General features: G+C 46.0%; 1 protein-coding gene across 1 annotated transcript; it reads left to right on the forward strand.

The window, feature by feature from the left end:
• Positions 1 to 2,625: 2,625 nt before the first annotated feature.
• Positions 2,626 to 21,934, forward strand: LOC140479522 (immunoglobulin kappa light chain-like). The gene is made up of 4 exons (XM_072573339.1): positions 2,626 to 2,694; positions 2,881 to 3,153; positions 9,664 to 9,938; positions 21,593 to 21,934. Exons 1-4 carry the CDS (start codon positions 2,646 to 2,648, stop codon positions 21,932 to 21,934), a joined length of 939 nt encoding a protein of 312 aa, XP_072429440.1. The 5' UTR covers positions 2,626 to 2,645.
• The last annotated feature ends 637 nt before the right edge of the window (positions 21,935 to 22,571 follow it).

Below are 22,571 nucleotides of genomic sequence, written 5' to 3' on the forward strand. Positions count from 1 at the left end.
TATCAAGAGAGACAAGGGCAGCAGATACATTGGAACAGCACCACCTGAAAGTTTCCCTCCAAGCCATTGACCATCTTGACTTGGAAATATATCAGTGTTCCTTCACTGTCGCTGGGTCAAAATCTTGGAACTCCCTCCCGCAGGGCATTGTGGGTCTACATGCAGAACATGGACTGCAGCAGTGCAAAAAGACAGCACATCACCATCTTCTCAAGGGCATTTCAGGGTGGGGATAATTACTAGCCCAGACATCAACACACACATCTCATGAATTAATTTAAAGGATTTATTAAAATACAAGCAACAAGATTGGGAAATGGAAATCAGGGTTCTAAGCATTCCCTCTGCCATCCTGGGGTGTATGTTTACTGGCTTCTATTTGAATGTCCAGTGGGAAACATTGATCATGGTGAGTGTGGGACTCAGTTTCTTTCTGTTGTTTCTTATTGTCCAGGAAAATACCCTGACATAGAGCCTGATCGTGGAAGGTGAAGGAGAGGGGAAGGGATTGGGTCATATTATAAGTGGAGAGGATGAGTCAGTGGGTCACAGCCTGTCCTGTCACTCCAGCTCACACTGATAGCCTGAGGATCTCCTCTCTCTTCTGGGCATTCATGGAATGAGGTTTGTGTCCAAACAAGTCCCCAGTGAGAATAGGCCAACAGCACAGAACTGCCCTTCATTTGACAAGAATCTGCCTATCTTCCTGAGATACCAAACCCTGGTCAATGTGAGAAATGGGGCCACACTCCAGGAGATGACATCTTCTGGGGTCAGGGGTTAACATCCGTTCGAGGGGCAGAACAGAGGGAGATTTACCTTGCATTTAACTATTGCCATTAACAACACTATGGGAAGGAGCGTGACAGAAAAAGATAGACAGAGAGAGAGAGACAGGCAGACAGAAAGAGATAGATGGAGAATGTGTGTGAGACAGGTGGGGTGGAGGAGCATCTGAAAAAGTGAGATTGGGGGAGTGAGTGAGAGATAGAGATGGTGGAGTTGAGGGTTGGAGAGAAATAGTGTGTGAGACGGGGGACGGGGATAGAGAGAGTGGGAGAGAAAGAGACCAAGAAAAAGAGAAAGTGGGTCTGAGACCAAGGAAAAGAGAAAGTGGGTCTGAGAGGATTTAAGAGAGAGTGAGTAGGGTTCAGTGTGATCAAGAGAGAGACGAACAGACAGACAGACAGGAGCAGGAGATGACACAGAATGGCACAGAAGGAGAGAGAGAAAACTGTGAATGAAGGGATATAAAGAGGGAAAAAGAGAGAAAGGAGGAGGAATAGAAAGGGTCTGATACTCAGGTGAAGGCTTTTAACTAGAGCGAGAGAAGGAATGAGTGAGGAAAATGGAGTGAGAAATGGAGAAATTGAAACAGACTGAGGGAGAGTGAGCAAGTTGGAGAGACTAACTATGAGACAGAATGAGAGAGAGAGAATACGAGAGAACCTGAAAAATGGTGAGAGAGAAAGAGGTGGCAGATGTGAGACAGCAAGAGAGGGAGAGAGACAAAGAGAGCGACAGGTTCTGGTTACCACACTTTCAGCAGGATGTGATTGAAAGTGAGAAGGTATGGAGGAGATTTCCCAGGTTGTAGACCTTGGCCTAGAGGGTCTGAGCTATGAGGAAAGATTAGAAAGACTGGGGATGTTTTCCTTGGAGCAGTGAAGGATGAGAGGGGACATGATAGAGGGGTATAAGATTATGAGGGGTAGAGATAGAGTGGATAGGAAGGCACTATTTCGACATGTGGAGGGGTCAGTAACCAAAGGCATAGATTGAAGTTAACAGACATGGACGCATAGAAACCTAGAACAGGTGTAGGCCATTCGGTCCTTTGAGTCTGCTCTGTCATTCTGTATGATCATGGCTGATTCTCTCTCTCAAAGCCATATTCCGCTTTCTCCCCATTCCCCTTGATGCTGATAAAACATCAAAAATGATCCTTTTTTTTCTTGAATATATTCAATGTCCTGTCCTCCACAGCCTTCTGTGTGAGAGAAATCCACAGATCGACCATCCTCTGAGTGAAAAAATGTTTCCTAATCTCAGTCCGAAATGGTCTATCACATTTCCCCTGAGACTGTCCCCTGGTTCCAGACTCCCCAACCAGGGGAAACCTCCTCCCCACATCGAGTCAGTCCTGCCCTGTTGGAATCATTTCAATCCTTGCAAACCTCAGCGAATCCAGGCCCAGTTGAGGAATAAGGCGGAGAGGAAAATTGAGAAGAAATGTTTTCACCCAGAGGGTGGTGGGAGTCTGGAACTCACTGCCTGAAAGGCTGGTTGACTCACAAACTCTCGGAACATTGAAGGAATGTTTAGGTATTCACTTGTCTTGCTGTAGCCCCCAGGGCTGTGAATCAAGAGCTGGAGAATGGGATTTGTGTCATCAGTTCATTGTTGACCAGCACAGAAGCAATGGGCCAAATGGTCTTATTCAGTTTGTTCACTTCAATGACTGTCTGAGACAGACAGAGAGAGAGAAGAGGAAGTGTAAGGGGCTGATGTGGCTCTCTCTGTCTGATGCCATTTACATACTGAGGAACACCCAGTCAGACTTTCACAGGCTGCAGCTTTATAAAGCAGAGCCCAGTGAAGGGAGAGTTTATCAGGAACCAGGCCCAGGGACAGGAGCACACACCATGATTTCACACATCCAGCTGATCTGGCCCCTGGCATTCTGCATCGCAGGTAAAAATCTTTCTCCTTCCACCTTGAATCTTTAGCTGCTCTCCATTTCATTCCAATTCCACTGACTTGTGATTGAAGGCAAAATGCTGAAACCAGAGGAATACTCAGTGTCTCCAACAATCTCTCATTTGACAGGCTCTTTCTGTGACAGTTCTGACTTCACTGTGTTTCTCTCTGACCCCTCAGGTATCAATGGGGACATCATCATGAGCCAGTCTCCCCCGGTGCTGTCGGTGGGACTGGGACAGACCGCAACCATCACCTGTACGGCCAGTCAAAATATTGATAATGATCTTTCCTGGTACCAACAGCAAGAAGGTCAGAAGCCAAGTCTCCTAATCTATGGTGCAACAACTCGATTCACAGGAGTCTCTGAGCGATTCACCGGCAGTGGATATAATATAGAATTCACCCTGACAATCAGTAATGTCCAGGAATTGGATGTCGGTGACTATTATTGTATGCAAGATGATACCTACCCTCTACACAGTGATACAGAGCCATACAAAAACCTGAGTAGACAGAGGATCATCTCCTGCATTTACACATCCCACAGTTACATAAAATATATAATAATCGACACAAAGTCCCACCTCCTGGACTGACAAATTCATAGCTTATATAGAAATGAAACTGAACAAATTACCCCATGCTAACATTGTCACTGTCCACTACACACTCCAGTCCCTGTGGTGTCCACCACTCACTGAAGGCCTCAAGTTTCCCTCTTACACTCCATGGTCACATGGGAAGAGCAGCTGCAAGATTTAACATCGAAAAATAAATTTCACAAACTGCACAAGCTCAGCTGGAAACAACCTAGTGTGAGTGAGAGGGATAGAGAGAAGAGAGAGAAAGAATGAGAGAAAAGGAGAGAAAGAAAGGCATGAGCGAAACAGAGAGACAGAGAGAGAGAGGATGACAGTGGGTGAGAGACAACAAAGAGACAAGGAGAATGTGAGAGTGGTTGAGACAGACAGAGAGAGGGAGAGGGTGGGAGAAACAGACAGAAGCAGAGAGCAGAGGTTTTTGTACAGCCTCTGCACTGGGAACTCTCACTGTGGCTTACTTTCGGTAAAGGAACCAAGCTCAGACTGAGTAAGTAAACCCTTTTAATACAAAACTTGCTGAAACACAAATGCTGAATTGTTGAAGGTGTAAGTGGGGAGCTGCAGTGAATGAAATGGTTGATTGAGGAGCACTGTGTCTAACAGGGTGTCCAGCTGTATCTCTTTAGTTCCATTGCCCCCTTTAAACAGCAAGATATAAGTCAGTCAGTTTTACTCACCGTGTGGAGGAGCTCTGTCCATTTGCAGCCTGTGGTCCCATTCCTGCAGCATGGAGTGTAATCAGTGAGTAGCCTCCTGCCAGTCTCAGTGTGATGGACACGGGCAGAGTTTGATCTGAGCTCTGGCTTCCTGTCCCAGTCTCTGATCTCACTGACCTCAGCAGCAGCAGCAGCAGCAGCACAGTGAGACACCGAGCTCCCACCTCCCCCAGCTTTAACTCTGCTTAATCACACAATCACAGAATTGTTACAGCGCACACGGAGGCCATTCTGTCCATCCTGTCTATACTGGCTCTCTGAATGAGCAATTCACTGAGTGTCATTCTCCTGCCTTCTCCCTGTCACCCTGCATATTGTTCCTTTTCAAATAACAGTCTCATTCCCTTCAGAATGTTTCAATTGAAGCTGCCTCCACCCCACTCTCAGGCAGTGCATTGCACACCTTAACCACTCACTGGCTGAACATGTTTTTCCTTATTTGACTTTTGCTTCTTTTACCAATCACTTCCAATCTGTGGCCTCTCGCTCTCAATCCTTTCAAGAGTTGAAACATTTTTTCCACGTTTGCTCTGATCAAACCCGTCCTGATTTTGAATTCCTCGAACAAATCCCCTCTCAGACATCTCTTCTCCAGTCTATCACATAACTGAGGTTTCTCATTCCTGGAACAATCTTTGGGAGTGTTGTCTACCCTCTCTACAAAACATTGACATCCTCCTGAATTATTTACATTATCTCACCCCATCAGGATTTCACAGACCTCTATCTGGTCACCCCTCAGCTTCCTGCACCTCAGGGTCCAGCCTCTCATAGTCATTGAGTTGTATGGCACTGAAATAGACCCTTCGGTCCAATTCCTCTGCGCCGACCAGATATCCTAAACTGATTGAGTCCCCTTTGCCAGTATTTGGCCCATATCTCTTAAAATGGTTCCTATTCATGTGTACATCCAAATGTCTTTTAAATGCTGTAATTGTATGCGCCACATTCACTTCCTCTGGCAGCTTGTTCTATATATGCACCGCCGTCTGCATGAAAATGTTACTCCTCGGACCCCTTTTGAATCTTCCGCTCTCCTCTTAAACCTATGCCTCCAGATTTGGACTCGCCCGTCTTAGGGAAAAGACCTTAGCTGTTTACCAAATCTGTGCCCCTCATGGTTTTTTAAATCTCTGTCAGGTCACCTCTGAGCCCCAGACTATTCAGTCTCTCCCTCTTGCTCAAACCCTCCACTCCTAGCAAACTCCTTGTAAATAATTTCTGCACCTTTTCCTGTTTAATAACATCCTTCCTGTGCATCCGAACTGCTAGGGCTCTGTTCGACAACACTCCCCAGGGTGCTACTATTAATCCCCAGGGTCCTACCATGAATCCCCAGGGTCCTACCATTAATCCCCAGGCCCTACCATTAATCCCCAGGGCCCTACCATTAATCCCCAGGCCCTACATTAATCACCAGGCCCTACCATTAATCCCCAGGGCCCTACCATTAATCCCCAGGCCCTACCATTAATCCCCAGGCCCTACCATTAATCCCCAGGCCCTACCATTAATCCCCAGGCCCTACCATTAATCCCCAGGGCCCTACCATTAATCCCCAGGCCCTACCATTAATCCCCAGGGCCCTACCATTAATCCCCAGGCCCTACCATTAATCCCCAGGCCCTACCATTAATCCCCAGGGCCCTACCATTAATCCCCAGGCCCTACCATTAATCCCCAGGGCCCTACCATTAATCCCCAGGCCCTACCATTAATCCCCAGGGCCCTACCATTAATCCCCAGGCCCTACCATTAATCCCCAGGCCCTACCATTAATCCCCAGGGTCCTACCATTAATCCCCCGGCCCTACCATTAACTGTGTAAGTCCTGCCTTTCCAAAATGCAACATCTTGCACTTATCTAAATTGAACACCATCTGTCACTCCTCAGCCATTGGCCGAACTGATCAAGGTCCTGCTGTACTGTGAGATAATCTTCTTCATTATCCACTTCACCACCAATTTTGATGTAATCTGCAAACTTACTAAACTTACCTACTATATTCACATCAAGATCATTTATTTAAATCATGAAAATAGTAAGCCCAGCACTGATATTTATGGCACATCGCTGGTCACAGACTTCCAGTCCAAAAAGCCGCCCTCTACCACCACCCTTTGTCTCCTGCCTCAGGTCATTTTTTTATCCAAATGAGGAGCTCACCCTGGAACTCATGTGATCTAACCTTCCTACTCAGTCTACCATGGCTAACCTTGTCAAATGCTTTGTTCAAATCCAGGTGGACAATGTCAATTGCTCTGCCTTCATCAATCTTCTTTGTTTCCTCTTCAAAAAAACTCAATCAAGTTAGTGAGAAATGATTTCCAATCCACAAAGCCACATTAACTATCCCTTTATGTCCTCCAGATTCCTCACGCAGTCCAAAGATATCTAAGTTAGATGGATTGGTCATGCTAAATTGCCCAAAGTGTACAGGAATGTGCAGGCTAAGTGAATTAGCCATCTTTAAGGGGACCTATTCACTCCCTAGTTACACTTTTGCCCTTTTCTTATTTACAATATTTCGACCACTACTGTCTCAAAACAGCAAGGAATTGAGTGCCATTCCACAAATATACCTCGACTGTCCCTGAACTACGAGCTTTATGATTCACTTCAGGACTTTGCTGCAACCTTTAACCCCAGTTCATTCACTCTGATGTGTTCTTACCCAACGGAAGTCTGTGTTTTCCCAAGTGAATCATTTCGAATCTGGATTCCTTTTCCATGGTCAACCTCAAGCTTATGATACAATGATCACTCTTCCCTTAATATCCTCGCACTGACACTTGATTTACTTGGGCCTCCTCATTCCCAAGATCCAGGTGTAACAGAGCCTCCTTTCTCATTGGACTGGAAACACACAGCTGGAGAAAGTTCACCTGAGCACCCTCTCACAACACTGGCCCCTCTCTGCCCTTCACAATGATACTATCCCAGTCTATGAGGATAATTAAAGCTCTGCCCCTCCCCACCCCCCACCCCCGCCTCCCGAGCCACCCCATTTATAACAACTCTATGTAGTGATTTGACAGACCCTGTAAATTTCTTGCAGATGTGTTCTTCGACTTTCCACTTGATGTTGATCTTTGGACTGCACTGAGGATTCTGTGAACCTTGGTGTTTCTCTCTGATATTCCCCCCTGGCTCCCACAGCCCAACAAGTCAGTTTAAACTCTCTCCAACAGCATCAACAAATCATCCCATAAGGAACTCAGTCGCAGCTCTATTCAGGAGCATCCCATTCAGTCTGTAACAGGTAACATCTCGCCCACAGCCAGTCGCAATGCCCTAAGAATCTAAAGCCCTCCCTGCTAGACTCTCTTTCCAGTCTCTTATTCATCCGTCTTATCTTCCTGTTTTTATTCTCACTTATTTGGGACACTGGGAGTAATGTGCACATGCCTACGTTTCAGCTCCTGCTCTGAACTCCCTCCCGAAGACCCTAAATTCTGACTGCAGGACCACATCCCCTTTCTGCCTCTGTCACTGAGACCAATGTGGACCCCGACTGCTGCCTGTTCCCCCTCTCCCCTCAGGGTGCTCTGCAGCTGCTCAGTGACATCCTTGACCCTGGCACCAGGAAGACAACACACCATCCTGGATTCCCATCTGCAGCTGCAGAAACACTTATCGATTGCACTCACTCTCGAATCTCCTCTCACGATCGCTCTTCCGGTCTTCCTTGTGCCCCCGTGTACAGCTGAGCCCTCCCCATGGTGCCATGGACTTGGCTCTGGCTACACTCCCCAGATGAACCATCATTCTCATCAGGATTCTGAACTAAATCCTGGTTGGCGCGTGGGATGCACTTGGGGATTCCTGTAGTAGCTGCCTGGTCCGTTTGGAATGTCTGCTGCTCCCCCACTCCCTCTCTCCCTGCATACTCTGAAGCTGCAGAGTGACCACATCTAGAAACGTGCTCTCCACCGAGCTCTCAGCCTCACGGACTCTCCGCACTGACACCAGCTGCTGCTCAAGCACCGAAACCCGGAGCTCCAACTGCTGTCACTGACCACACTTCCGACACACATGGTATTCCAGGAGCTGGGAAGTATCCTGAAATTCCCACATAGGTGCACATTCTCTCCACTCTTTGGTCATCTCTTGGCAAAGTTCTGATGCTAAACAGCTCCAGCAGGACTCACAGTCCAGTGGGTTCAGTGTTCCAGGGTTTTGGGGAAACTCTCCAGAAGACTTTAAGAAATAGGAGCAGAAATCAGCCATTCAGCCCATTGAATCTGCTCTGCCATTTGATCTTGGCAGATATGATTCTCAACTCCATTCTCCTGCCTTCTCCACAGGAACGTTCAATCCCCTTAACAATCACGAACTTATCTATCTCTATCTTAAATTTACTCTTCCCTCTGTAGCAATGAGTTCCACAGATTCACCACCCTCTGGCTGAAGAAATTCCTCCTCATCTCAGCTCGATAGGGTCGGCCCTTCATTCTGAGGCTGTGCCTTGGTTACCTAGTCTCTCCTGTTTTCGGAAACATCTCCGCATACACTCTTTTTTTGCTGATCAGTATTCCATAAAATTCAATAAGATCCCTCCTCATCCTTCTAAACTCCATTGAGTACAGACCCAGAGTCCTCAATCACGCCTCATTTGACAAGCCCTTCATCCCCAGGATCATTCATTTAACCTCTCCAATGCCAGCACATTGTTTCTTAGAACATGGCTCCCAAATCTGCTCACAATATTCCAAATGCAGTCTGACCAGAGCCTTTCACAGCCTCAGCAATACATCTCTGACCTTGTATTCTGGCCCTATTGAAATGAATGCAAACATTTCATTTGCCTTCCCAAACACAAACTGGACCGGCCTGTTGACCTGAAGTGAAACCTGAATGAGGTTTGTGCTTGAGATTTCCAAAGCATTTCCTCATTTAGAAAACAGCCTTTGCATCTCTTCTTCCTCCCAAAGTGCGTAATCTCACACTGTAACACATTGTATTCTATCTGCCCCTTCTTTGCCCACTCTCTGAGCCTATCCAGGACCTTTTCAGACTTCCCACTTCCTCAACACTACCAGATAACCAACATCACCTTCCCTGTTTGGTCTTCCCGACACTGGTTGCCTTTTGACATCACAGGCGAAGAGTTTAGATTTGGGTTTCCCACCCTTACTCTTTGTGGGAACAGATTCTGAATGATCTCTGTCTTGTCACTTGAGGGTTACCACTGCCCTGACACTGATTTCCCATCATGTCACTGGTTCCATTCCACTTTTACTAAATTACCGAAACATTCAGTAAAATGTAAACTTTTACACTTGCTCCATGGTTCTCGATTTCCATCCCTAATTTCAATCTCACTGAGTTCTGATCACTGTCACTGAAATGATCGCCATCTTTTAGTTCTCCCAGCTGCCCACATTCATTCCCCAAACGACGGTCCAAAACTGTCCCTTCTGTTTCACCATCACCTTCTCAGGGGAAATTAGGGATGGACAATAAATTCTGCTCCTGCCAGTGACACTCGTACCCCAAGAATCAATTTAAAAAATGTAAATTCTTTTGTCTGGTTTATTAGGTATTGGAGACAAATATACAAACATTTTACCAGTGAATATTCTGAGAATTGAAATCCCTTTGAATGGCAGGGATTAAAATTGTTTCTCTTGTCTTTAAGGCCGTGAGAACTCTCAGCCCAAGCTGACCCTGCTGCCCCCCTCCACGGAGCAGGTAGATGCCAAGGGCACTGCCACCCTGGTGTGTCTTGCCAATCACTTCTATCCCGATGAGCTGGAGGTGCAGTGGAAGAAGGATGGTGCAGTCATTTCGGACGGGGTTCAGACCAGCAACTACCTGCGAGCTTCGGACAGCACCTACAGTGTCAGCAGCCTGCTGACCCTCTCTGGGTCTGACTGGGAGTCCAACGCTCGCTTCTCCTGTGCCCTCACCCACGTGACTCTTCCCTCCCCCCTCAGCAAGAGCATCAGGAGATCAGAATGTGTGTAGAGTATTTGAGACAGTCCACAGAGGAGACACAACTTTAAACAGAACAGGGCTGAGCTGGCAGGACAAAGATTATTGTCAGCACCGAATTTCAACTCTCTTCCTTCTCAGGACTGGCTCAGAGACAATTCTGAAGTTCTGGAGTAAAGGTAGTTCATTGGGACAGCGTAGATAGAGCTTTACGCTGTGTCAAACCCCATGCTCTCCCTGTTCTGGGACTGTTTGATTGGGACAGGGTTAATTTGTGATGCCAAGTAAAATCTCTTGAAGTTGCTGAAGGCTGTCAGCTGTACAAAACAATGTGAACCTTCGAAATTTCTGCTTCAATAAATCAGATCTCCTTCCTGCTCAGCAGCCAGTTCCAATTGAAGGTTTTTGTCAATATTTGAAGGGCAGGATTCTCATGCTATTGAGAAAATCTCCACAAGTTTTTTCCTCAAAAGCCATTGTAGCTGTGAATTTGTGCAGCTTCCTCTGTCTGGGCTGTTAATTGCAGTCTGTTTTCTGTCAATGTCAGTCTGGAAAAGGGAATAAAGATGATGAAGATTCAGTCTCTGTCTCTGTGTGCTTTGGAAATGGACCACTCCATTCAGCGGATTAGCTGCATGTCAGCATGACATTGTCACAACTGGCGACGTGGCCTGTCAATCCGTGGTAGATGATACTGACAGCCAATCAGCAATCAGTTTCAAATAATCCAGTTGTTCTGGAATCTGTGGAGGTTACAAGATTCCAAACAGAATAGAAACTGAAAGCTGTTGGGATTCAATAATTACAATCTGAGGCATTCCGTGTTCACTCTCTGGTCCAAACTCAGGTGCTGGGATCGCACTGTGCACTCTCTGCTGCATGCTGTGTTGTACCTGAAATGATCTGAGGCAAATCACTGACACTGCAGGCTGGGTGTCTCTCTGAGTGAGTGTACTACATAATGCTGCCTGTAGGTGTCAGTCTGAGTGTGGGTGTGTTATTCAAAGAGACACCTACAGGCAGGTGGGTTGTGTGCGTGTTACTCAGTGCTGCCTAACTCTGTGTGTGTGTGTGTGCGTGTGTGTTAACTCAGGGTTGCCTGTAGGTGTGTCTCTGAGTGTGTGTGTGTTATTCTGCACTGCTTGTAGGCATCTCACTAAGTGTCAGTGTGTTCCTCTGTGTTGCCTGCAGGTTTCTCTGAGTGATGGATAGAGAATAGGCTTTGCGATGGGGATTGAAGTTTAGGCCTTAATCTTCTCAAATCTCAGGTGAAAAACAATTTAGCCTGAGATGGCAGCTCATTGAGGTGGCCAAAGTTAAAAATCACACAACACCAGATTAGAGTCCAACTGGTTTCTTTGGAAGTACAAGCTTTCGGAGTGCTGCTCCTTCATCAGGTGGCGAGTGGGGCAGGATCATAGGACACAGACTTTGTCCTGAAATTGGAATGGCAGCTAAGAAAGGTGAATACTGAGAGTGTGTTCTCAGTAAAGGAGGGATTTCAGAGGCAGTGCACACTGTGCTCCCTAATGTGCTCCCCAATTACAAGGAGCCGGGGTCATTACAGTTGTGGTTGTCTGCTCAGCCAGTGCTGGTTGGCCATAGTCGTATTTCAAGCTCAATTAACCCTAAACCAGGTGCAGCAATATTACCTTCCAGGGAGGGAGCTGTCTGAGTGAGGGAGGTTGAATTCTTGCAGCCCTGAGAGTGATTGCAGTGGATTAATTAAGGGTGCTACCATCATGAAGGTGTGACCTTCTCTCCCTCTGCCTCAGCTGTGATGACCCTCAGGGTTAAACTCACCACCTGTCATTTCTGTTTGTAATGAGGGAGTGGGGGGAAGGGGAAAGTGAGGACTGAAGATCTTGGAGATCAGAGTTGAGAGTGTGTTGCTGGGAAACCACAGCAGGTGAGGCAGCATCGAGGAGCAGGATAATCAATATTTTAGGCATAAGCTCTTCATCAGGAATGGAGGGAAGGTCAACCTCTCCCAAAGGCAGCACAGGCTGGATCGACAGGGCCACAAGAGTAAGCATGGGGAGATTGAGGGTGACAAAAGGAGGGGGTTGTTAGGCAGGTTGTTATTCAGAGTCAGGTACCAGAGTATCAGTCATTCTGACACTCCCCTTTTTATCTGTCAGCCAGGACTCCCTGATTAGACAAGGTTAACAGCTCATCAGGGAACTCATATTATCAGAAAAAATGAAATATTTATCGAACAAGGAGGGCAAGAACTAAACGACACTAAACAAAATGAGTGGTTTGAAAGATTTCATTACAGACATCACCACTTTGGCCCAACAAGTCCACACCGACCCACTGAAGAGAAACTCCCTAAGACTCATTCACCTGCCCTATCACTCGACATTTCCCCTGACCGATACATTCCTGAACACTATGACAATTTTAACATGGCCAATTCACCTAACCTGCACTTATTTGGATAGTGGGACGAAACTGGAGCACATGGAGGAAATCCACACAGACACTGGGGCGGCGTGCAAACTCCACAAAGACCTGGGGCTGTAATCGAACCTGGGTCCCTGGTGCTGTGAGTTAGCCGTGCTAACCACTGAGCCATCATGCCACAAATTTTAAAAAATGCCAAAAGAGTTGAGCTTTTGTTAAACTCCATGAGCTAGACTTGTATAAACTATAAACATGCAACCCTCTGTCAGGGAAGGTAGTGCAGGGTGGAATCCTTACAACCTTTAAATATCATAACATTGAAGGATCTGGGATAAGTGCAGGAAATTGGGATGAGAGTGCCTTTAGTGGTAATTATGTTTGGACAGACTCAATGCGACAAAGGACCTTTTCTGCTCTGTATCAATCTGTGCTCCATGTTGAGAGGGCAGTGCAGGTTAATGGTGACTAGGTGAGGCAGTTCTAAGATGGCAAACACATGATCAAGGGTCGGAGGAAATGGCTCAAGCTTCAGTGAAGGCCCAAGTAAGTGCTTGAGAGGAGGGTCAAGGCTAATGGAGACAAGGTCAATGGAGACTGAGCGAGAGTACAGGGTGCTGACTGGCATCTCATTGTGTTGTAGTGAGGTAAATGGGGACAAGAGGGGAGCGTGTGGGAGGGAGTGCAGTTTCAGTTAAAATGTAACCTTTGTCAGCAGCAGTATGACCTTCAGCACCAGGGGGTGTCCCTGACTGTGTCAGGCTCACGAGCTGCTCTCTGTGTGATTCCACACAGCCACCCGTGTGGTCACCACGCAAGGTCTTGCTTGTGTCTACACGACCATTTACACCACCGTCTGCACCACCGTCTGTATCCACTATCTGAACCCAGCATCCATAGCCACTGTCTAGTCCCTCTGTTTGCATCCACCATCTACACCCACTGTCTACACCGCTGTCTGCACCCTCTGTCTACACCTCCCATCTTTCTGCTGTTGTAAGATTGTATCCAATGATTCCATTGAGATTACTGCACCCAAAGACTGAATTTTAGAACAGGCAATGATTGTCTTCTAACCCTGACCTACAAAGTCTGTGTTCCACATTGGGCTGATTAATATTAATTACTGAATACCATTTGATTTCGGTGATGGCAGGACTGATGGATAAGGAGAGGTTGAGTTGGTGAGGATTGTGTTTATTGGAGTTTAGAAGAATGAAGGAAGGGGATCTTGGAGAAAGTTATAAAATTGGAACAGGACGAGACACGTTAGATGGAAGAAGGCTGTTCCTAATGGTGGGGAAGTCCAGAACCAGGGCACATGGTTTAAGGTTAAGGGGAAAACTCTATAGGACAGAAATGAGGAAAAATGTTTTCACCCAGAGAGTGATGAGCCTGTGGAATTCTCTGTCACAGAAAGTGGTTGAGGCCAAAACATGATGTTATCAAGAAAGCTCTTGTGGCTGAAGAATCAAGGGATATGGGGTAGGGATGGATTATAGTAATGTGCTCCATGAACAGCTTCAATCATATCGAATGGCATAGCAGGCTGGAGGGGCCAAATGGCCGACTCCTGCTTCTATCCTCTATGTTTCCACATCATGTAAAATAGATTGCCAGGTGGAGGGCACTCTGTCAGATGAGTAAGTATCCATTCACAGATCCCCCCCTCCACACCTGTCCCCTTCCATTTTTTTTGGGTCCACTCCCTCTCTTCCTATGTCTTTGTTATCTGACCATTGACTACACCTCCCCTTCACCACCCCGGCAGGGAGCTGTGCTAATAACCTATCGTTTGTTTTAATTTGCTGACTGGGTGATGTGGATGGGGTTTTCAAAAACAGGAAGTGCTGAATTCTTATCAGGTTTTGTGCTGATTTTTTTGTGTGCCTCCCTCAATATGGGTGACACAGCACTGCTGCCTCACAGAGCCAGGGACCCAGGTTCAGAGTCACACAGCATAGTGATAGGCCCTTCGGCCCACCATGTCAAAGCTGACCAACAAACACTCAACTACACTAATCCCATTTACCTGCAGTCGTCTGGAGCCTACCATGCCCTGGTATTATAAGTGCTCATCCAAATGTTTTTAAAGGTTGTGTAATTTTCAGCCTGCACCACACTCTCAGGCAGCATATTCCATATATCTACCACACACAGGGTCAAAAAATACATCCACCTTAATCTTATAACCTCTGGTCTTAAATAGGTCTGGGTGAGGAGCGGAGGCTGCAGAACAGTGTGAGAGGTCAGGAGTGGAGAGAGGGAGAACAGTGTGAGGGTGAGGAATGGAGGTTGGAGTAGGAAGACACTTGTGTTCTGGAAAGCAGCACAAATAGGAAAGAGATCCAAGAGCTGATCGGAATAGTCTCCATGCTTCCTAACAGTAGCTTTATGGTGGGAAAGAGAATAAATCAGGAGATAATGAGGGCTTGGAACAAAGGCTGCTCATTCATTACAAATGACTGTTATCCTTGTTGATTATTTCTAGTCAAATTTTTCTTTTTCATTCATTGACAGGATGAGGGTGTCACTGCCTAGGACAGCATTTATTACCACCCCTAATTGCCCCAGAGGGCAGTTAACAGTCATCCACATTGCTGTGGGATTGGATTTCCATGTAGGCCAGACCAGGTAAGGATAGCAGTTCCCTTCCCTAAAGGACGTTTATAAACCAGATGGGTTTTCCTGACAATCCACATGGATTAATGGTCATTGTTAGACTATTAATTGCAGACTTTTTAATTGAATTTAAATTCCCCCAGCTGCCATGGTGGGATTTGAGCCTGTGTCCCCAGAACCATATCTGGGTCTCTGTGCATTAACCTCAGAAGGTTAGTATGTAGGTACAGCAAGTCATCAGGAAAGCTCATAGAACATTATGGTGTAGTGTGAGGGGAAACTGAATGCAAGACTTCATTGAAACAAGCAAGATTCTGAGGGTCCTTGACCAGGTGGATGTGGAAAGGATGTTTCCTCTTGTGGGAGAATCCAGTAACAGGGATCACTGTTTAAAATTAAGGGAGAATCCATTCAAAACAGAGATTCAGAAACATGTTTTTCTCTCAGAGGTAGTCAGTCTTTGTAATTCCCCACCTTAAAAGGCAGTGGATGCAGAATTTAGAATCCATCCAGTGTGGAAACAGGCCCTTCAGCCCAACAAGGCCACACAAACCCTCCGAAGAGTAACTAATCCAGACCCATTTCCCGACTCTATATTTACCGTAGGAAGAGGTAGATAGATTCTTGATGACTGAAGGGATGGAACATTATCAGAGAATGTAGAGTTGAGATTTAAATCAGATCAACCATAATCTTATTTAATGGGGGAGCAGGTTCAAAGGGCCGAGTGGCCTACTTTTGTTCCTTGCCCATATGTTGCCTCACACACCTTCACACAAACAAAGACTGCCACTCGTATTTTCTACCTGCAGATTAAGCTGCTTGTGCAATCGGCTTCATCTGCACAGTGTTTTCTCCAGCCTTTGACTGTGAGGTTAAAGATAATGGTCCCATAATCAATCCATTAACTCTATGAGTTGGTTTTTTTAAAACAATAAAATAAATTACAAGTCATGAAACAGACATTACAGTAAGCAAGAATAGGCAGCACGATGGCTCAGTGGTTAGCACCACTGCCTCAGCGTGTCAGGTAACTGCCTCAGGTTGGTCTGTGTGGAGTATACACATTCTCCCTGTGTCTGCGTGGGCTTTCCCCAGGTGCCTTGGCTTCCTCCCACGGTCTAAAGATCTGCAGGCTCGATAAATTGCTCATGCTAAATTGCCCAGAGTGTACAGGGATGTGCAGGCTTAGTGGAGAAGCCATTGGAACATACAGAGATAGGATATGGATCGAGATAGAATGACCTTCGGAGGGGCGGTATGGAGTCAATGGGCTGAATGGCCTACTTCCACACTATAGGGATTCTGTGTTACAAATGCAAGTTCCTTCTTTCCATTCTCGCCCTGAAGCATGTGGTTCTGTTTCATATCCACTCAAGAGATGGCAACACTTTGAAGACAGGAGCAGTCTCTATTCTTTTGGAAAGTACTTCTTCCACTCTGTGTCCTTCACAGCCTTGTAGGCAGTAACAATGAGATCGGGAAATAACCCAAAGCTATAATCTTCTGGGCTCTTCATTAAACTGTGGAACCTGGAAAGTACAATTAATGTCCAAGTCAATGAAGATATTTCTCAGCAATCCCTAAATGCTGAGTTTTCGTACTCAGCAGGCCCCAGGAGTCAAAATAACTGAATAATTGCTCAGAATTGCTCATAAATTTCACCTTCAAATTTCTGGAGGCTTTGATCGAAAAGGTTGCTTCCTTCTCTCCAATATACAGCTTAAAATCAGCTCCAACTCCCAACCATCCAACTGAGAGCGGAGCCCTGTACAAACTGGAACCTGGTCTGTGGGAGCACTGTCACCTCTGTCTCAGAAGTTTTGGGGAGTCTATTTTGATCATAGAGTCCTTCAGCACTGGAGGCTGTTCAGGGGATGTTTCCCAGGCTGATTCCAGGGATGAAAGGGCTGTCCCATGAGGAGCAGTTAAAGAGCTTGGGCTTGTACTCACTGGAGTTCAAAAGAATGAGAAGGGATCTGATTGAGGGATAGAAAATGTGAAAGGGGATTGAGAAGGTGGACGTTGGATAGATGTTCCCCCTTGTAGGACAGTCTGCAACAAGAAGTCATCAATATCGAGTGAGAGGAGGTCGGTTCAAAACTGAGCTGAGGAGAAACTACATCTCCCAGAGGGTTGTGAATCTGTGAAAGTCAATGCCCCAGAGTGCAGTGGAGGCAGAATCAATCAACAGGTTCAAGGAAGATGTGTTTCTGATGAAAAGTGAGATAAAGAGCAATGGGGAGCAGGCAGGAGAGTGGAGTTGAGACCAGGATAAGATCAGCCACGGTTATGTTAAATGGCAGAGTGGGCTCGAAGGGCTGAATTGCCTCCTCCTGCTCCTAATTCCTATGCTGACACTGCAAAACTGGGGGAGCTGTTGTCTTTCAGTGAGATACAAAACAGAGGTCCTGCCACTGTTATATATCGAACTGTACTATCTCCCCCAGTGACAAGTGCTGGAATTTGAATTCAAATCACAAAGCAAGCCTCATTAATGGTGACCACGATAATGATCCCTGATTGTTGTCCAGCCTCAGCCTTACCCAGTCTGGACTTCATGTGACTCCAGCCCCACAGCAATCTGGTTAACCCTTGGGTACTTTCTGAGAGGACACAGCAAGGCCAGCAGTTCAAGGGCAATTAGTCTTGGGGAACAAATACTGATCTATGCCAGTGACACCCACCTCCCAGAAAACAGAATGTAACAGAGATTGGTGTCAGCCAAAATTGTCAGATCAGACTCTCAATGAGATGGGGAGATGGTTAAAAATGTATTCAGCTCAGTATGGAACAGGTCCCCACTTGTTAACACATCGTCGCTGACCAAATAAGTGAGAGAAAACAGAAAACTAAAGGTGAGAACTCTCAAATGTGGGAATATCAGTGAAAATTCAGGCAACTGAAGGAAGACATGAAGAACTGCAAAGGAAGACAAAAAGGAAGTAAGAGTTACAGAAATGTGATTGAGACAGAGACCTGCAAGGGGTCACAAGAATAACACAAATGTTTTACACGAAAATTAGAAAACCCAAGAGGCTCCAGCGCAATGTGAGCCCTTTAAAAACAAACTGGGAATTCCATGAATGAGCCTAAGGGAATGGCCGATATGTACAATAATTAGTTGTGTCAGTCTTCATAGTCAACGAATGGCATAATGCAGCTTATAATCCAGGGAGGTCCTGCTACAATTGAAGACTGGAATTCGCTAAACTTGATACATGCCAGAAAACAGCGAGCAGCTCTAAATGCTGACAGATCTCCAGGACCTCAAGGGTTGAAAGGAATGGGGAGGGGGGAGGTGTTGCAGAGGCTTTTCCCATCAGTTTCCAAAGCAGCAACCATTCCTTTAGTTTGGAAAATGTCTTGCTGTAACTCCACGGGTTCAAGAAAAATGAGAGTGGGAACCATGAAAATTACATTATGGTCAATCTAACATCTCGTTTGAGAGTTTCATTGGAATCTATAATTAACTGCCGAGAGAATGAACATGTAGAGAATTGGAAATAGCCCACACAGATTTGTGATGGGTAGGTTCTGACAAATGAACCAAATGCATAAACTAAATAGTCGATAGGGCAGCAAGTTCAGAATTACTCGATAATTTCCCACAAAACAGTCTGCTGATCAAAGTTAAAACCCATGGGATTGAAGATGAATGTTTGACTTGGTTTGGAGGCATGTTTAGTGACAGACAACAGGGAAAGAAAGTGATGAGGTGTGTTCCACAAGGTTTCTGTGGTGAGACCTTAACTACTTACTGTATGTATTAATGAGAATCATAGTTCCACATTGACACAAAGACTGATGGAATAGTAAGCAGTGCAGATGGTTTTTTTGTTTAAAACTCACTCTGAGGACAACGGTGCTGCTATCTGGGCCAGCGTTTATTACACATTCTGTGTTATCCTTGTGAATCATGGAATCATCATACAGGGTAGAAGTTGGTCATTCAGCCCATCAAATCCACACCAACTCACCAAACAGCATCCCATCTGTACTGACCCCATTCCTGTACTGCAGCATTTCCTATGGCCAACTCACCCAGCCAACACATTCCTCGACACTATGTGCAATTTGGCATGGCTAATCCACCTAACCAACATATCTATGGACTGTGTAGAAGAAACCCACACAGACTTGGTGAAAATGTGCATCCTCAACACAGACAGTTGTTCCACGGTGAAATTGAACCCAGGTCCCTAGTGCTGTGAGGTAGCAGTACTAACCACTGCGCCACAATCCTGACCTTTGCAAAGTGATGTTGAGCTGCCTTCTTGAACCACTGCAGTCCATGTGCTGTAGATAAACCCACAATGCCCTTAGGGTGGGAATTTCAGGATTTTCATCCAGCGACACTGGAGGATCAGGAATATATTTTCAAATCAAGATTCTATGTGGATTGGAGGGGAACTTGTTTTTGGTAGTATTCTGTGTCCTTCTACATGGAAATGATCGTGGGTTTGGATGGTGCTGTCTCCAGAGACTTGGTGTGAATTCCTGCAGTGCATCTTGTAGATGGTGCACACGGCTGTTACTGAGCATCAGTGGTGGAGGGAGTGTATGTTTATCGATGTGGTGCCAATCAAGCAGGCTGCTTTGTACTGGATGATATCAAGCTTCTTGATTGTCTTTGGAGCTGCATTCATCCAGGCAAGTGGGGAGTAACCCATCACACTCCTATCCAAAACTTGACTGATCTTTTCTTAATTCATTTACTGGATTGGGCATCACTTGCTATGTGAGCATTTATTGCCCAGAATCAAGTGGGGTGGAACAGCACTGGGACAAGGTTTAATTTCACCCTTTGGGCAACGGACTGTGTGGAGTTTGCACGTTCTCCCTGTGCCTGCCTGGGTTCCCTCCAGCTGATCTGGTTTCCTTCCACAGTCCACAAACGTGCAGGTTAGGTGGAATGGCCATGGGAAATGCAAGGTTATAGGGGAGTGGGTCTGGGTGAGATGCTCTTTGGAGAGGCGGTTTGGGCTGAATGGCCTGTTTCCATACTGTAGGGATTCTATGAATTTCTTGACTCAGAGGGTTTTGAATCTTTGGGATACTCATCGATACTTAGGCAGTTGAATAAATTCAAGATAGCGATAATAATCATGTGGGGAGGCAATGAGTTAATGGTATCATCACTAGATTATTAATCACAGGACCCAAGTAATGTTCTGGGGGATCTAGGATCACCGTAGGGCAGCACGGTGGTACAGTGGTTAGCATTGCTGCCTCACAGCACCAGAATCCCAGGTTCAATTTTAGCCTCGGGTGACTGCCTTTTATGGAGTTTGCACATTCTCCCTGTGTCTGCATGGGCTTCCTCCGGGTGCTCCGGTCTCCTCCCATAATCCAAAGATGTGCAGGTTAGGTGAATTGGTCACGCTAAATTCCCATAGTCAGGGGTGAATGTGGGGAATGAGTCTAGGTGGGTTACTCTTCGGAGGGTCGGTGTGGACTTGTTGAGCCAAAGGGCCTGTATCCACACTGTAGGGAATCTAATCTAAATCCTGGCAATGCATGGAGTGGAATTTTAAATTCAAAAAGACTCTGGAGATAAGAGTCCAATGACGACTATTGTTGGGGGAGAACCCTGTCGGGCCCATTAATGTCCATCAGATTGTTGTCCTTGCTCATACTGACTGACATATGACTCCAGACCCACAGCAACATAGAATCATAAAATCACTACTGTGTGGAAGAAGGCCATTCAGCCCATCAAGTACACGCAGCATCTCACCCAGAAACAGCCCCCTCTCCTAACCTTACACTTCCATGGCCAATCCACCTAACCTGCACATCTCTGGACTGAGAGTGGTAACTGAGGCACCCAGAGGAAACCCATTCAGACACAGGGAGAACATTCAAATTCACACAGACAGTTGCCTGAAGGTGGAATCAAACTCAGGTCCCTGGCACTGTAAGGAAATGGCGCCAGCCACTGTGCCACCCATTCCTCATCTCTGATCGAAATGTCTAACCCCTTATTCCCAGACTTGGACTCTGCTTTAGAATCCCCAGGTAGGGCTTCATCCTTCCAAACTCTACCCTGTCAGGGTCCTGGAGAATTTGAAATGTTTCAGTGAAATCTCATCCAAGAATTCTGAATTCTAGGGAATCCTGACCCAGTCCCCTCTCGCAAACATTCGACAATCCCTCAGCCGGTCACATGAACTGTGGCTGGGTTTGATGATCTCATTAAGAGTTTCAAGGGGGGAAGGAGAAAGAAAGACTCTTTCTGCTTTGAATCCATGCTAAAATCTGAAAAAGCAGGAAAATATTATCATTAAATATTGTTCACATACTCTTACTTTTCATCAAAGTGCTGGGTGAGGTATCTTATGAATTTCAGGAGGTCACTGGTGGTGTCCTTATCTTCTTAATTCTTGCCTTGTCCCTTGTTCATGTCATTGAGGAGAACGGAGTCAACCGAGAAGGAAATGAACAGCAGAGTTTGTTTTTTCTGTTGATTAAATTCACCTTGCTTGCTCCTCTGAGCACCTGAAGATAGGGCGAGGCTCTGAAAGAGAATGTTTTCTAATAAACCTGTTGGACTATAATCTGGTGTCGTATGCTTTTTGACCTTGTCCTCTGATCACATTCAGGTTATTCCTCCGGGCACTGCATGTTCTTGCTTCTCCAGGCCAGGAGGTGGCGATCTTGACAATGGATTTCACAATGGTCTCCATCAGAGAGGACCCACAAATCAGGGACAGCGACCAGAAATTACAGGCTCCTCAGTCCCAGACCCGAGTACAACGGGCCCCCTGGCATCCCAGTTACAGCTTGTTGCGTTCCGGACCCTGTACATAATGCAAGTGGTGCAGCTGATCCTTCTGATTTTTCCCAACCTCACCAGGTCTCCACAATCGTTGAGATTCGTTAAATGCAGCCTTTGCCAATTAAGGATCCTGACTGATGGGAAACAGACTGAAATGGGTCAATAATACAGTATTGGGGAGTTACAGACACAGATTGCCAAGTGGAAAACTGATGCTGTGGCTCTAACAGAGACAGTCACAGCGACACCCCCCAGAGATTGGGAAAGTAACACTGACACATTTAAAACTGTATTATCACAACTGAGAATTCAAACAGCCACCCACTCCATCACACGGTGTTAAAGATGCACTGTCCTCATCAAAACACGTTTGCAAACCTCTTCAGACCATGTCAGGGGAGAGAAACATTGTAAAATGTATTATCACGAGTTAGGGTCAACTTAAAACAAGGACAATGATGTTAAATGTTCCCAGCTGTAAACAACACTGGTATATTGATGTCATTATCTTATTAAACAATATTAAAACCTCGGCCAAACATTTTCCTGCAGACAGTGCGTTTAAAATATCAAGAACCTTTCTGCGTTGTTGGTTTGATCAGTGACGTAGAAAGGAAGCAGCAGCTGCCCCATGAACTCCAACAAAAGAATGAGAACATGCTCTTCATACGGAGCTGGCTCCCGAGAATCCAATTCAACAGCAGGGATTAAGGAACAAGGAACAATACAGCACAGGAACAGGCTCTTCGGCCCCCCAAGCCTGTGCTGACATATTTTGCCCTTCCTCTCTGAAACTGTCTTCA

The sequence above is a fragment of the Chiloscyllium punctatum genome, chromosome 7 (genome assembly GCF_047496795.1).
Source record: "Chiloscyllium punctatum isolate Juve2018m chromosome 7, sChiPun1.3, whole genome shotgun sequence".
NCBI classification, from domain to species: domain Eukaryota; kingdom Metazoa; phylum Chordata; class Chondrichthyes; order Orectolobiformes; family Hemiscylliidae; genus Chiloscyllium; species Chiloscyllium punctatum.

Bases quoted from the DNA above. Each gene is read 5' to 3' on its own strand.
- LOC140479522 (XM_072573339.1), top strand. From the start codon at position 2,646: ATGATTTCACACATCCAGCTGATCTGGCCCCTGGCATTCTGCATCGCA. The intron at 2,695-2,880 runs GTAAAAATCTTT...CTGACCCCTCAG, and splicing joins CCTGGCATTCTGCATCGCAG to GTATCAATGGGGACATCATC. The intron at 9,939-21,592 runs GTGACTCTTCCC...GATCACATTCAG, and splicing joins TCTCCTGTGCCCTCACCCAC to GTTATTCCTCCGGGCACTGC.